Here is a 13,102-nt window from a genome sequence, read left to right as displayed (position 1 = left end):
GGTAGCTGTGAGGGAGTGCAGGCTCTTTTTGATGTTCCCAGAAAGTGTCTTTCTCATAGCATTGGCCTCAATGTTCAGATATCTAATGAGATAATGTGTCAATCATAGTCAGTTTCCCCGGTCTCTGTGCGCTGCCAGCCAGGACCGCTGCCCGACTGACCACCACCTTTCGCCCTTCAAACTAGCCACACTGCCTCTCTCTCACCTGCACACAGCTCGCTTCTTAGGTTTGCATCACTTGTGAGATCCACTGCAGAAATGAAGCTGCTCTGGAATCACGAATGAGAACCTGCAGCATGTCCTGGCTTGGGTGCCCGGCTAACAGGTCAAAATCTTAACAGTGGGACAGCGGTAAACACGTCGCTTTAGGGTTTACAGGCTGTTTCCTCTGTTTTTCTTTCATTCTTTTGAAAGGCTGTGTTTTGGCTAGACTTATCATTTTGAAGAAGCACTTTAGTGACAAATGAATCAGTATTGCTCAGTCAGCAAAGTATTCAAAAGTATTAAAGTTACTCTTTAAGACAAAATCGATAAGCTTAGACAATCTCAATTTTACTTGTTGGGTTGCTTTAGGGAGCTTTTATGGTTTAAAGCTGATTTTTACTTCTGTGTATCTGCAAACATGAGTGGACATCATACAAAGATGTGCGTGTAGTTGTCTCCTAAAAAAAAATCATATAGAACATGTACACATATAAGCATGCACAGGAAATGAAGAGGAAAGTCTGACCTTCTTCCTCTCTCTCTCTCTCCAAAATTGAAGTCCCTTCATCGCTTCAAAGATGGGTTTTATAAGTGTTTGAAACATTGTTTCTCTTCTACATGCTGGTCTTCAAACTGTTCTGTTTAATTTTGCATTAGTTCTGGTACAGGTTGAGTACTGTCTGCATCTGGTCCTACCCTTAAATCGGTGTTTGCTTGACGTGCATCTCACAGATTTGAACACTGGGTAGGTGAGATTTATGCTTATCCATGAACTCCTTCACAGACACACTTGTATGTCTACATTTACAGCGCAATGTCACTCTCATTCTCTTGTTCCGGCTCTTAAACAAAGCAGGTCACAGCCTTTTTTACTGTTCAAAGCGAGTTGTTGATATAGCAACCTCTACCAAACCCTTGAGACACATGATAAGACTCTTTTTGAGCAGCCTGTCCTTCACCGGTTTGTCCAATTACAGCCTTTCCTATGCCGGATGACTCAGTGCTCAGTGGATCCTCTGCTTTCTGAGCGTTATGAGTCATGTGTAATTACATCTCTGTGGTCTGTCCATCTCAGGGTCCATCTGAGGGTCTGTTCTGTTCTTTTCTGAGCTGAAGGACAACAGCATGCGTCCCCATCCACTTCCCATCCACTACAAGTAGATTCCATCATTGTAAAGAGGAATTTCACCAATCTGTTAAATATTCTACATGATTCCGTTGATCAAACCAAGTCATTCAGAAATTATACTGTACTGTAATGTATTGACAGATTTCTTTATAGTGATGGTGATAGCGAAGCAGAGATTGGGATATTATCTTACTAAACCAAAACTAAATTTGTAAAACAATGTTTCACATATCAAGCAGCACATTCATAACCATTTCATGTAAGAACTTTCTGTGACCAACCTTTTAAAGGTACTAAACTCTTCAGACATCTGGTTCCTGTCGCCACCACTGTGAAAAAACTGTTTGATTTGGTAATTCTGGAAAGTTCCTCTTAAACAATGGATTTCACCTCAAATCACTTTGAATGACTTTAAGACGCAGGAAAGGTGCTTCAAACGAATGCTCTTTTATTGCCCGTAGCAGTAGGGGAGAGCTGACACTCAGCACTGCTGGACAGCTAAGAAAGCCAGTAGGTCAGTAACCACCATACATCTCACAGTGACAGTACTGACTCACACACAAGCCCAGGACAGTTTAGCACAACACAGCATAACTAACACTGTTGCACCTACACCGGTCAGGCATAACATCATGACCACCTCCTTATTTCTACACTCACTGTCCATCTTATCAGCTCCACTTACTGCATAGCTGCACTTTGTAGTTCTACAGTTACAGACTGTAGTCCATCTGTTTCTCTGATACTCTGTTACCCTGTTCTTCAGTGGTCAGGACCCCCATGGACCCTCACAGAGCAGGTACTATTTGGGTGGTGGATCATTCTCAGCAGTAACACTGGCGTGGTGGTGGTCGTGTGTTAGTGTGTGTTGTGCTGTTCTGAGTGGATCAGACACTGCAGTGCTGCTGTAGTTTTTAAACACTGTGTCCTCTCACTGTCCAGTCTATTAGACACTATTACCTTGTCGGTCCACCTTGTAGATGTAAAGTCAGAGACGATGGCTCGTCTGCTGCTGCACAGTTTGTGTTGGTCATCCTCTTGTCCTTCATCAGTGGTCGCAGGACGCTGCCCACAGGACACTGCCCACAGGACGCTGTTGGCTGGATATTGTTGGTTAGTGGACTATTTTCAGTCCAGCAGTGACACTGATGTGTTTAAAAACTCCAGCAGCACTGCTGTGTCTGATCCACTTAGACCAGCACAACACACACTAACAGTCTTCTCCTTTTTGCACTATTGCAGATGCAGAAAGAAATTACAGAGATGCATCATTTAAATGTGCTGTTTAATGCAGGGTTACATCACTGCAATGGTCATTGCAATTATTTATAAAGCTGTGTTTTAATCAAATTTCCTAAGTAATTCATTGTTTTTGAATTGTAAAATAAAATGTAAACTACAAAATATAAACACCTAATTCTGTGTCACCATTAAGGACCTTAAGGTACACAATCTTGGGACACTATCTCATAACTTGTACATTTTTAACAAACCTGTAATATCCTTTTTTTTGTAGCATAGTTTATTTTTTGAATTTCAGACACTTTACCACTGAAAAACTATGATAACATTTCTTTGCAAAACTCAGACCTCCCATTGTTCAATTTCCAGGCAAAATAGCCATTGACAGCCATTTAACAGTGAAGTTTGTCTGAACTGTGATATCCCGCATCATTACATGTCATCTTCTCTCCTCAGAAGAAAACTTGGAAAGACAGCAGGTAGCCGTCATTGTACATGTAGAGCTTCATGTCGGTGGGGTTGTAGTGGAGGTTGGCGATGCCAGCTGAAACCTTCTCCAGCGGCAGGGACAGCGTGTTGTCCTCCAGCCCCGTGGCCGTGTCGAAGGCATAGAACACCTCCTCTTTGTATTGATCAACGTAGCGTGTGGCGTACAGAACCCCACACACCATGAAGGCGTTGGTGACCGAGCGTTTGAACAGCCTGGTCTTCCAGGTCTGCGTCACGTTCAAGCCTTCCCTGTCCACTCGGCTCAGAACCATGTTACCATGATTGCTGTCTGTGGCATACATCACCCACAGGCCCTCGCTGTCAGCCGCTAGGTCGATGTCGGTCCAGTCACGGCAAGTGTAGTAGCAGTATGGGAACTTGTTGTTGACCCCAGCTTCAGGCAGTTTCAAGCGATTATTCTTTTTGGTCTTCATGTTGTAGCTGCATAGCTCGGCCGTGGTGTAGCACTGATAGTACACAACACCATTGTACATTATGGTACCCGGGCCCTGAACCGCATCAGTGTGAGTGTTGGAGGGTGCAATGGACTCATCCTGGTGATTTCTGCCAGCCATGAAGTCCTCAAATGATGGGTAGTAGCGGATGATGTTGCCAAACCTGTGGCCATTGACCAAAGGCTGGACCCAATACCTTTCGTTACTCTCGATGCTAGTGTCACGGCCCCAGGCACCTGAGATGTAGGACTTGCCAAATGGACTCAGCTTGGTGATCAACGGGGAGCTGATGTTGCTCATGATACGATGAGAACAATAACCTGCAAGACCGATATCACATCTTAGGACAGTTTACTGTGACTTCTGGAAACCAGTTGGTCTCATTCTTCCTAAACTTTTACTGATACTGCACAGATGCTGCCCAACATGGAGTTAGTGGGTCAGGCTTAGCCCTACAACTACCAGCACCAACTCATTAAAAAATATTCTCTTTTGACTTTTTTATGCTGAGAATGGTACAAAACTTTGGGTCAGTAGGGAAGATTTTTTTTTAACTTGCCAACCAATTATTTTAATATTCATAGGTCCACATAGTGACTCTGCCTTGAAATGCTTTTTTAAACCTTTCAGTTAACACCCAATAGTGAGAGTATGGGTGTTCAGGTTGCTGGACAAGCTCTCTGACATACATGGCTTTGAAGTACCATTGAATGACTTATTCTATCACATGATGAGGAAAATGTAAGTACCCTTACTCCTGAAGTCATCTGGAATGGTCCTGCAAGTCTGCGCTCGGTTGTTGAGGAAGCGAAGCCTCTCCCTCACTGACTCCAAGTTGAAGACATTGTCTGTGTACATCTTCTCCACATCCTTCTGAACCTTCTGCAACTGAAGCACACATTGCCAATGAATGTAATTATGTACAGTGCCCTCCACAAATATTGGCACCCCTGTTAAACATGAGCAAAACAGGCTGTAAAAAAGCATTCTTTATTTCTTCTCTTCTTGATCTGTCATTTAAAATATTGACAAAAATCTGAAAAAAATTGAAAAATAACCTAATCATAACATGAATATTTTTCTCAAATCTTTTTGCCACAATTGTGTCCTTGGCAAAGACAACAGCTTCTCCTATAATGCATAATGAGAATGGACAACACATGGCAAATGAGACTATTCCTCCATCCAGAATCTCTGCAGGTCCTTCAAGTTCCAAGGTCCATACTGGCTTTTCAGCTCACCCCACAGGTTTTCTACAGGGTTTAAGTCAAAGGATTGTGGCCAAATCTTAATTCTGTAGTGAACCATTTTTGTGTGGATTTGAGGTGTGCTATGGATCATTATCCTGCTGGAAGTTCTGCTTGTACTTGATGGAGTCTGTGATACCATGTATCTGAATAAGTTGTCCTTTGGAAGTAAAACAGCCCTACAACATCACAGATCCACCACTATACTTCTTCAAACTGTAGAAGCTTAAGTTTGTGGTTTTTGACTGTAGTTTGGGAGACCTTGATTCAAGATTCCAGAGCTTTAATGTCATGTGCACAGCAGAAACAGGCAGTTACACTGTACAATGAAATTCTTACTTAGTTTTCCTCCATTCACCAGATATAATCTTTATATAAATATATATATAATTTTATATATAAAAAAATAGAACATATAAGAATAACACCCCTTCCTGGATCGGGGCCTTGTCATGGCTGAAGAGCTTGTGTGGTCTAGGGATCTTCAGAGCTAAGTCAATAGGAGCAATATGCTCCTGGTAGGGTCTCTCAGGGCGAACAGGTCTGGACCCAGACTAATGCGATCCAAAACCCCACCATGCACAACACACACAGAAAATCATGTACCCTGGCTGGGAGAGGGTCACCCGGACCTACCCCTGGAGCCAGGCCTGGAGGTAGCGTTCCTTGGCCAGCGCCTGGTGGCTGGGCAGCCCACATAACCTGGCTGGGCTAAGCCCGAAAAGGCAATGTGGGGAGATCATGTGGGCCCACCATTCACAAGGTCCAGCATGGGGGAGCGGTGCAGTGCCGTATAGGCAATGGGAGATTGCAAGGAGTCCCTTGGTGGCCTAGGCCCCTGCGGCAGAAACTGGCTCTTGGTATGTGGACTATAACCTCTCTGGGGGGAAGGAGCCAGAGCTTGTGCAGGATGTTGAGAGGTACCAACATTCCTTTGGCCTCAAAGAGGTTCTGGACAACTGTCTGGCTACTCAGGAGCTGTCGGGGTGGCTGCGCCCAAGCTGTATTCAGCAAGGTTGGAGAAACTCTGACTTCAAATGAGGATATTGTCGGTTGATGGAAGGAGCTCTTTGAGGAACTCCTTAATCTGGGAGACATGCCTCCCTCACGGGAGTCAGGGCCAGAGGCTTCTGGTATGTCAAGTTCCATTTCCCTGGTGGAGGTCACTGAGGTAGTTGGCAAGCTCCTCAGTGGCAATGCACCAAGGGTGGATAGGATTCGTCCAGAGATGCTTAAGGCTCTGGATATTGTGGGGCTGTGGTGGCTAACACACTTCTGCAAAATTGCATGGACCTCGGGAACAGTAACTTTGGACTGGCAGACCGGGGTGGTGGTCCTTAGTTTTAAAAAGGGGGACCGGAGGGTGTGTGCCAACTATCGGGGTATGACACTGCTCAGCCTCCCTGGGAAATCTATGCCAAGGTGCTGGAAAGGAGACTCCTACCGATAGTTGAACCTCAGATTGAGGAGGAACAATGCAGATTCCATCCTGGCTGTGGAAAAATGGACCAGCTTTTCACCCTCTCACAGATTGTTGTGGGGGCTTGGGGGTTTGCTAATCCAGTCTTCATGTGTTTTGTGGACTTGGAGAAGGCTTATGACTGTGTTCCTCAAGATATCTTGGGGTAGGTCCTACAGGAATATGGAGTGCCGGGGCTACTACTCTGGGCCATCCAATCTCTGTACTCCCGGAGTGAGAGCTGTGTTCGTATACTTGGCATTAAGTCAGACTCTTTCACTGTTAGCATTAGACTCCGCCAGGGTTATGCCCTGTCTCCACTCCTGTTCATGATATTCATGGACACAGTGTCAGGGTGTAGCCGGGGTCAGGAGGGCATTATGTGTGGAGGCCAGAGGGTGACGTCTCTGTTATTTGCAGATGATGTTCTTTTGGCTGAATCACATGGATGCCTCTAGTGCTCACTGGAGCGGTTTCCAGCTGAGTGTGAAGCAGTTGTTATGTGGGTCACTACCTCCAAGTCTGAGTCCATGGTCTTAGCCCGGAAAAGGGTGGCATGCCCACTCCAGGTAAGGGGAAAGGACTTGCCCCAGGTGGAGGAGTTTAAGTATCTCGGGGTCTTGTTCATGAGTGATAGGAAGAGCGATCATGAGATTGGCCACAGGCTGGGACAGGCGGCAGCAGTAATGCAGTATTGTACCGGACTGTAGTGGTGAAGAGGGAGCTGAGCCAAAAGGCGAAGCTCTCTGTTTACCGGTTGGTCTGCATCCCAACCCTCACCTATGGTCATGAGCTGTGGGTAATGACCGAAAGAGCAAGATCGCGAATACAAGCGGCGGAAATGAGTTTTCCTGTGTGTGTGTGTGTGTGTGTGCGTATACGCAAGTATGTAGATCAGCAGTTCATAAAGTACATGTTGTAAACGTGTAAAACATGTAAAAGTACAAATGTAAACAGTAGTGTTCTGACAGCAGCAGCATAAGGTATGTAAGTTGTTTACCCAAGACCTATCTAATGTCCACAGTTCCCCATCTGTGATCCTTGGGGACTCTTTGTCCACTTGAACCATCCTCTTCACTATTTGTGAGGTCTGTATAGAGATATGCCCTCTTCCCAGCAGATTGTTTTGAGTTTCTTAATTATTACCCTGATAGTAGAAATTGGCATTTTAAACTGGTTAGCCATTTTCTTGTTGCTATTTCCTGATTTGTGCCGTGCCTGTAAATCATTGCTTTGTTCTCTTGCTTTTCTCATATTGATGGAGGACTGAGGGAATTTAGCCTGTGTTTCATGTCATATATTTTCCCTGGTAAATCAGGAAGTTACAGCTGATCAGTTAAGTGTTCTGAATGGCTCAGGTCAGCTTAAAAATGTAAAATATGAATGGCAATATACTTTAATTAGAATTTCTAGGGGTGCCAATAACTGTGACACACATATATTTAAGAAATATTTTAAATATATTTTTATGTACATTTTTTCATGACAAGATTTTTTAGTCAGTTATAGTCCATTGTGTATGTATACAGAAGACACAGATGTCAAATCATCAGTGGCAGTGACTCACACTGGGCATGTTGTGACGCATCCAGAAATTTGAAATCACTGTCACGTGTCTGTACCTCTTTACGTAGTTTCTGAGTTTCGGCAGTGGGCCTGTCCTTCTCTGCCTGACTGATGATCTGATGAAGGTCCTGGAGCTCATCGCTGACCTGGCGCAGGTGCAGAGCGTTGTAGAGGCCGTGTGTGTTCAGGTACTCAAAGCGCTGTAGACGTGCCGTGATGTTCTCCAGTGTGGCCTGCATCTTAGGCAGCTCTTTATTGGTCATCACCACCTGCCAATAAGAGGAAGCACCATCCAGCATTTATTACAGCAGTGATGTTTTAATTTGGCCTCAGAGCGAGCTTTGACGTTCTGTTGTTAAGTACTGTGGTCAATGAAATATGCTTTTGTTTTTTGGCCAAAATAAATGTTTAAGCATAAATGTGTTTAAACAGTATGAATTACTTCTCTTTGGAGTTTATGCAGTATACATCTATCAGACATAACATTATGACCTCCGCCTTGTTTCAACGTTCATTGTCCATTTTATCGGCTCCACTTACTGTACTCCACTGAAATTCGTAAAATAATGCTTCACATATCAAGTTGCACATTCATAACCATTTCATGTAAGAACTTTATGTGACCGACTGTTTAAAGGCACTAAACTCTTCAGACATCTGGTTCTTGTCGCCGCCACTGTGAAAAAATTTGACTCTTTGATTTGGTAATTCTGAAAATTTTCTCTTAAACAATGCATTTCACCTAAAATCACTCTGAATGACTTGAAGCCACAGGAAACAGTGCTTCAAATGATGGTGTTTAAGTGTGTTGTACTGGTACAAGTGGATCTATCACAGCAGTGCTGCTGGAGTTTTTAAACACTCACTGTCCACTCTATTAGACATTCCTACCCGGTCAGTCCACCTTGTAGATGTAAAGTCAGAGACGACAGCTCATCTGCTGCTGCACAGTTTGTGTTGGTCATCCTCGAGTCTATACAGTGTGAATTCCTGTGTTTCGAGTTTGTGCAGTATGAATTTCCTGTGTTTGGATTTCATACAGTGTAAATGTCCTTTATTTGGAGTTTATATAGTGTGAATTGCTGTGTTTCGAGTTTATATAATGTGAATTCCTGTGTGTGGAGTTTATATAGTGTGAATTCCTGTGTGTGGAGTTTATATAGTGTGAATTCCTGTGTTCAGACTTTATATTGTGTGAATTCCTGTGTGTGGAGTTTATTTAGTGTGAATTCCTGTGTGTGGAGTTTATATAGTGTGAATTCCTGTGTTCAGACTTTATATTGTGTGAATTCCTGTGTGTGGAGTTTATTTAGTGTGAATTCCTGTGTGAGAAGTTTATATAGTGTGAATTGCTGTGTGTGGAGTTTATATAGTGTGAATTCCTGTGTTCAGACTTTATATTTTGTGAATTCCTGTGTTTGGAGTTTATACAGTGTGAATTATCTGTGTGTGGAGTTTATATAGTGTGAATTGCTGTGTGTGGAGTTTATATAGTGTGAATTCCTGTGTGTGGAGTTTATATAGTGTGAATTCCTGTGTGTGGAGTTTATACAGTGTGAATTCCTGTGTGTGGAGTTTATATAGTGTGAAGTCCTGTGTGTGGAGTTTATATAGTGTGAATTTCTGTGTTTGGAGTTTATACAGTGTGAATTTCCTGTGTGTGGAGTTTATAAAGTGTCAATTTCTGGTGTGTGGAGTTTATATAGTGTGAATTCCCTGTGTTTGGAGTTTATACAGTGTGAATTTCCTGTGTGTGGAGTTTATAAAGTGTGAAGTCCTGTGTGTGGAGTTTATATAGTGTGAATTCCTGTGTGTGGAGTTTATACAGTGTGAATTTCCTGTGTTTGGAGTTTATACAGTGTGAATTTCCTGTGTTTGGAGTTTATATAGTGTGAAATGCTGTGTTTGAAGTTTATATAGTGTGAATTCCTGTGTGTGGAGTTTATAAAGTGTCAATTGCTGGTGTTTGGAGTTTATACAGTGTGAATTCCCTGTGTTTGGAGTTTATATAGTGTGAATTCCTGTGTGTGGAGTTTATATAGTGTGAAATGCTGTGTTTGAAGTTTATATAGTGTGAATTCCTGTGTTTGGAGTTTATACAGTGTGAATTCCCTGTGTTTGGAGTTTATATAGTGTGAATTCCTGTGTTTGGAGTTTATACAGTGTGAATTCCCTGGATTTGGAGTTTATATAGTGGGAATTCCCTGTGTTTGGAGTTTATATAGTGTGAATTCCTGTGTTTGGAGTGTATATAGTGTGAATTTCCTGTGTGTGGAGTTTATAAAGTGTCAATTGCTGGTGTTTGGAGTTTATACAGTGTGAATTCCCTGTGTTTGGAGTTTATATAGTGTGAATTCCCTGTGTTTGGAGTTTATATAGTGTGAAATGCTGTGTTTGAAGTTTATATAGTGTGAATTCCTGTGTTTGGAGTTTATACAGTGTGAATTTCCTGTGTGTGGAGTTTATAAAGTGTCAATTGCTGGTGTTTGGAGTTTATACAGTGTGAATTCCCTGTGTTTGGAGTTTATATAGTGTGAATTCCTGTGTGTGGAGTTTATATAGTGTGAATTCCTGTGTGTGGAGTTTATATAGTGTGAATTCCTGTGTGTGGAGTTTATATAGTGTGAATTCCTGTGTGTGGAGTTTATATAGTGTGAATTCCTGTGTTTGGAGTTTATATAGTGTGAATTCCTGTGTGTGGAGTTTATATAGTGTGAGTTCCTGTGTGTGGAGTTTATATAGTGTGAATTCCTGTGTTTGGAGTTTATATAGTGTGAATTCCTGTGTGTGGAGTTTATACAGTGTGAATTCCCTGTGTTTGGAGTTTATATAGTGTGAATTCCTGTGTTTGGAGTTTATACAGTGTGAATTTCCTGTGTGTGGAGTTTATAAAGTGTCAATTGCTGGTGTTTGGAGTTTATACAGTGTGAATTCCCTGTGTTTGGAGTTTATACAGTGTGAATTTCCTGTGTGTGGAGTTTATATAGTGTGATTTCCTGTGTGTGGAGTTTATATAGTGTGAATTCCTGTGTGTGGAGTTTATATAGTGTGAATTCCTGTGTGTGGAGTTTATACAGTGTGAATTCCTGTGTGTGGAGTTTATACAGTGTGAATTCCTGTGTTTGGAGTTTATACAGTGTGAATTTCCTGTGTGTGGAGTTTATATAGTGTGAATTTCCTGTGTGTGGAGTTTATATAGTGTGAATTTCCTGTGTGTGGAGTTTATATAGTGTGAATTCCTGTGTGTGGAGTTTATATAGTGTGAATTCCTGTGTGTGGAGTTTAGATAGTGTGAATTCCCTGTGTTTGGAGTTTATACAGTGTGAATTTCCTGTGTGTGGAGTTTATAAAGTGTGAAGTCCTGTGTGTGGAGTTTATATAGTGTGAATTCCTGTGTTTGGAGTTTATATAGTGTGAATTTCCTGTGTGTGGAGTTTATAAAGTGTCAATTTCTGGTGTGTGGAGTTTATATAGTGTGAATTCCCTGTGTTTGGAGTTTATACAGTGTGAATTTCCTGTGTGTGGATTTTATATAGTGTGATTTCCTGTGTGTGGAGTTTATATAGTGTGAATTCCTGTGTGTGGAGTTTATATAGTGTGAATTCCTGTGTGTGGAGTTTAGATAGTGTGAATTCCCTGTGTTTGGAGTTTATACAGTGTGAATTTCCTGTGTGTGGAGTTTATATAGTGTGAATTCCTGTGTGTGGAGTTTATATAGTGTGAATTTCCTGTGTGTGGAGTTTATATAGTGTGAATTCCTGTGTGTGGAGTTTATATAGTGTGAATTCCTGTGTGTGGAGTTTATATAGTGTGAATTTCCTGTGTGTGGAGTTTATATAGTGTGAATTCCTGTGTGTGGAGTTTATATAGTGTGAATTCCTGTGTGTGGAGTTTATATAGTGTGAATTCCTGTGTGTGGAGTTTATATAGTGTGAATTTCCTGTGTGTGGAGTTTATATAGTGTGAATTCCTGTGTGTGGAGTTTATATAGTGTGAATTCCTGTGTGTGGAGTTTATATAGTGTGAATTTCCTGTGTTTGGAGTTTATACGCTGTGAATTACCTGTGTTTGGAGTTTTTGCAGTGAGACTTCACAGCCCTGTAGCAGTTGTGTGACTCCCTCATATTTAGCTGTAGGAAAAGCCCAGATGGTGTTGTTCACCTCACACACACATGAGCCATTTTTCTCCTCACCCTGAACCCTCTGAGTGTGGCCTGCCTGCTGTAAACACACACAAACACACAATCAATGAGGAACAAGGAGGATGTAGTTATTTCACTGCCATACTGCCATAGATTTTTAAGCCAAACATACTGTAACAATTGCATTATTATGCAAACATTTACCTTTACAGTTCATTTAAAATGTTACATATCATCACTGTGAGAACAGAACCTTACTTCTCCAAATAGTGTTGGAACTTTCAATGTAGGTTTAGTCATTTTGGGACATTTCTATTGGAGCGAAAATGTCACACTATGTAAATTGCATCTGACAAAAATGGAGATCCAGCATTTTGTTTTCATAGTGATAGACTAGTTAACCCCTTTAATGGCCAGCGCCCATCAGGAGGCCCTATGTTTTATTGCATGTTCTATAACCTTAGAATAGGGCAACCAGTTTGCGCTGTCGCAGTTGAATAGTAAGCCTTAGTATGGAATAAGCCTGAGATTTTAATATGGTAATTAAAAATATTGACTTGAATCAAAAGTATACGTAATTACCAAAATTAATGGAACCAAAAAAAAAATGTTGACATATTTATTGGAAAAATTCTATACATCACATACCATAAGTATTTATGGTATCAAATGATGCAAGTTTCTATAGAAAATCCAATAAGATTATTAAACCATACACAGCAACGTTAACCTAAAACAGAATATTAAGTCATGTGATCAGCAAACATGCACTGTATAATAAACCTTTTAAAAATATTTTATTAAAATGTTCAATAATAGCGGAAAGAGAGTGAGAGAATAAGAGACTGGATAAAGTAAACAACCCGGTACTTACAGTGGCAGTGAGGAGCAACACCAACAGGATCATGGTCAGTCACTGAATAACCACCAGCTTCAGCAACACCATTTATAAACTCTCTCTGTGTCCTACACGCGCATACACACACACACACACCCACACAGACACATAAAGATGTTTTTTTTTTCTCTAATGAGGATGTGAAGATTTTCCATAAAGGAAGTTGTGTGTTGGGAAATGACTGTTAGAAAAATTCCACTCTAATTGCAGTTTTCATCATTTCTCAACACACCTCTTACATAATGCAGTGTAATGAAAGATTTTTAATACA

The 13,102-nt window shown here is 41.5% G+C and overlaps 1 protein-coding gene across 3 annotated transcripts; it reads right to left on the bottom strand.

Moving 5' to 3' along the window:
* Positions 1-2,601: 2,601 nt before the first annotated feature.
* On the bottom strand, positions 2,602-12,887 carry si:ch211-194m7.8 (olfactomedin-4). 3 transcript variants are annotated; one of them, XM_017698797.1, is made up of 5 exons: positions 12,808-12,887; positions 11,854-12,012; positions 7,848-8,060; positions 4,269-4,407; positions 2,602-3,839 (listed from the first exon to the last, which is right to left on the bottom strand). In XM_017698797.1, the coding sequence occupies exons 1-5, from the start codon at positions 12,838-12,840 to the stop codon at positions 3,028-3,030; spliced, it is 1,356 nt and encodes a 451-aa protein (XP_017554286.1). In that variant the 5' UTR covers positions 12,841-12,887; the 3' UTR covers positions 2,602-3,027. The 3 variants fall into 3 exon arrangements, with proteins under 3 accessions (XP_017554286.1, XP_017554288.1, XP_017554287.1); XM_017698799.1 differs by having other exon boundaries at positions 4,275-4,407; XM_017698798.1 differs by having other exon boundaries at positions 11,854-12,009; positions 12,808-12,882.
* Positions 12,888-13,102: the final 215 nt, after the last annotated feature.

Source organism: Pygocentrus nattereri, chromosome 8 (genome assembly GCF_015220715.1).
Source record: "Pygocentrus nattereri isolate fPygNat1 chromosome 8, fPygNat1.pri, whole genome shotgun sequence".
NCBI classification, from domain to species: Eukaryota; Metazoa; Chordata; class Actinopteri; order Characiformes; family Serrasalmidae; genus Pygocentrus; species Pygocentrus nattereri.
The sequence above is the reverse complement of the archived record's forward strand: the minus strand, read 5'-3'. Positions and strand labels throughout refer to the sequence as shown.

Bases quoted from the DNA above. Each gene is read 5' to 3' on its own strand.
- si:ch211-194m7.8 (XM_017698797.1), bottom strand. From the start codon at position 12,840: ATGATCCTGTTGGTGTTGCTCCTCACTGCCACT. The intron at 12,013-12,807 runs GTAAGTACCGGG...GTGTGTTTACAG, and splicing joins TGTTGCTCCTCACTGCCACT to CAGGCAGGCCACACTCAGAG. The intron at 4,408-7,847 runs GTACAGACACGT...TGTGTGCTTCAG, and splicing joins CTCAGAAACTACGTAAAGAG to TTGCAGAAGGTTCAGAAGGA.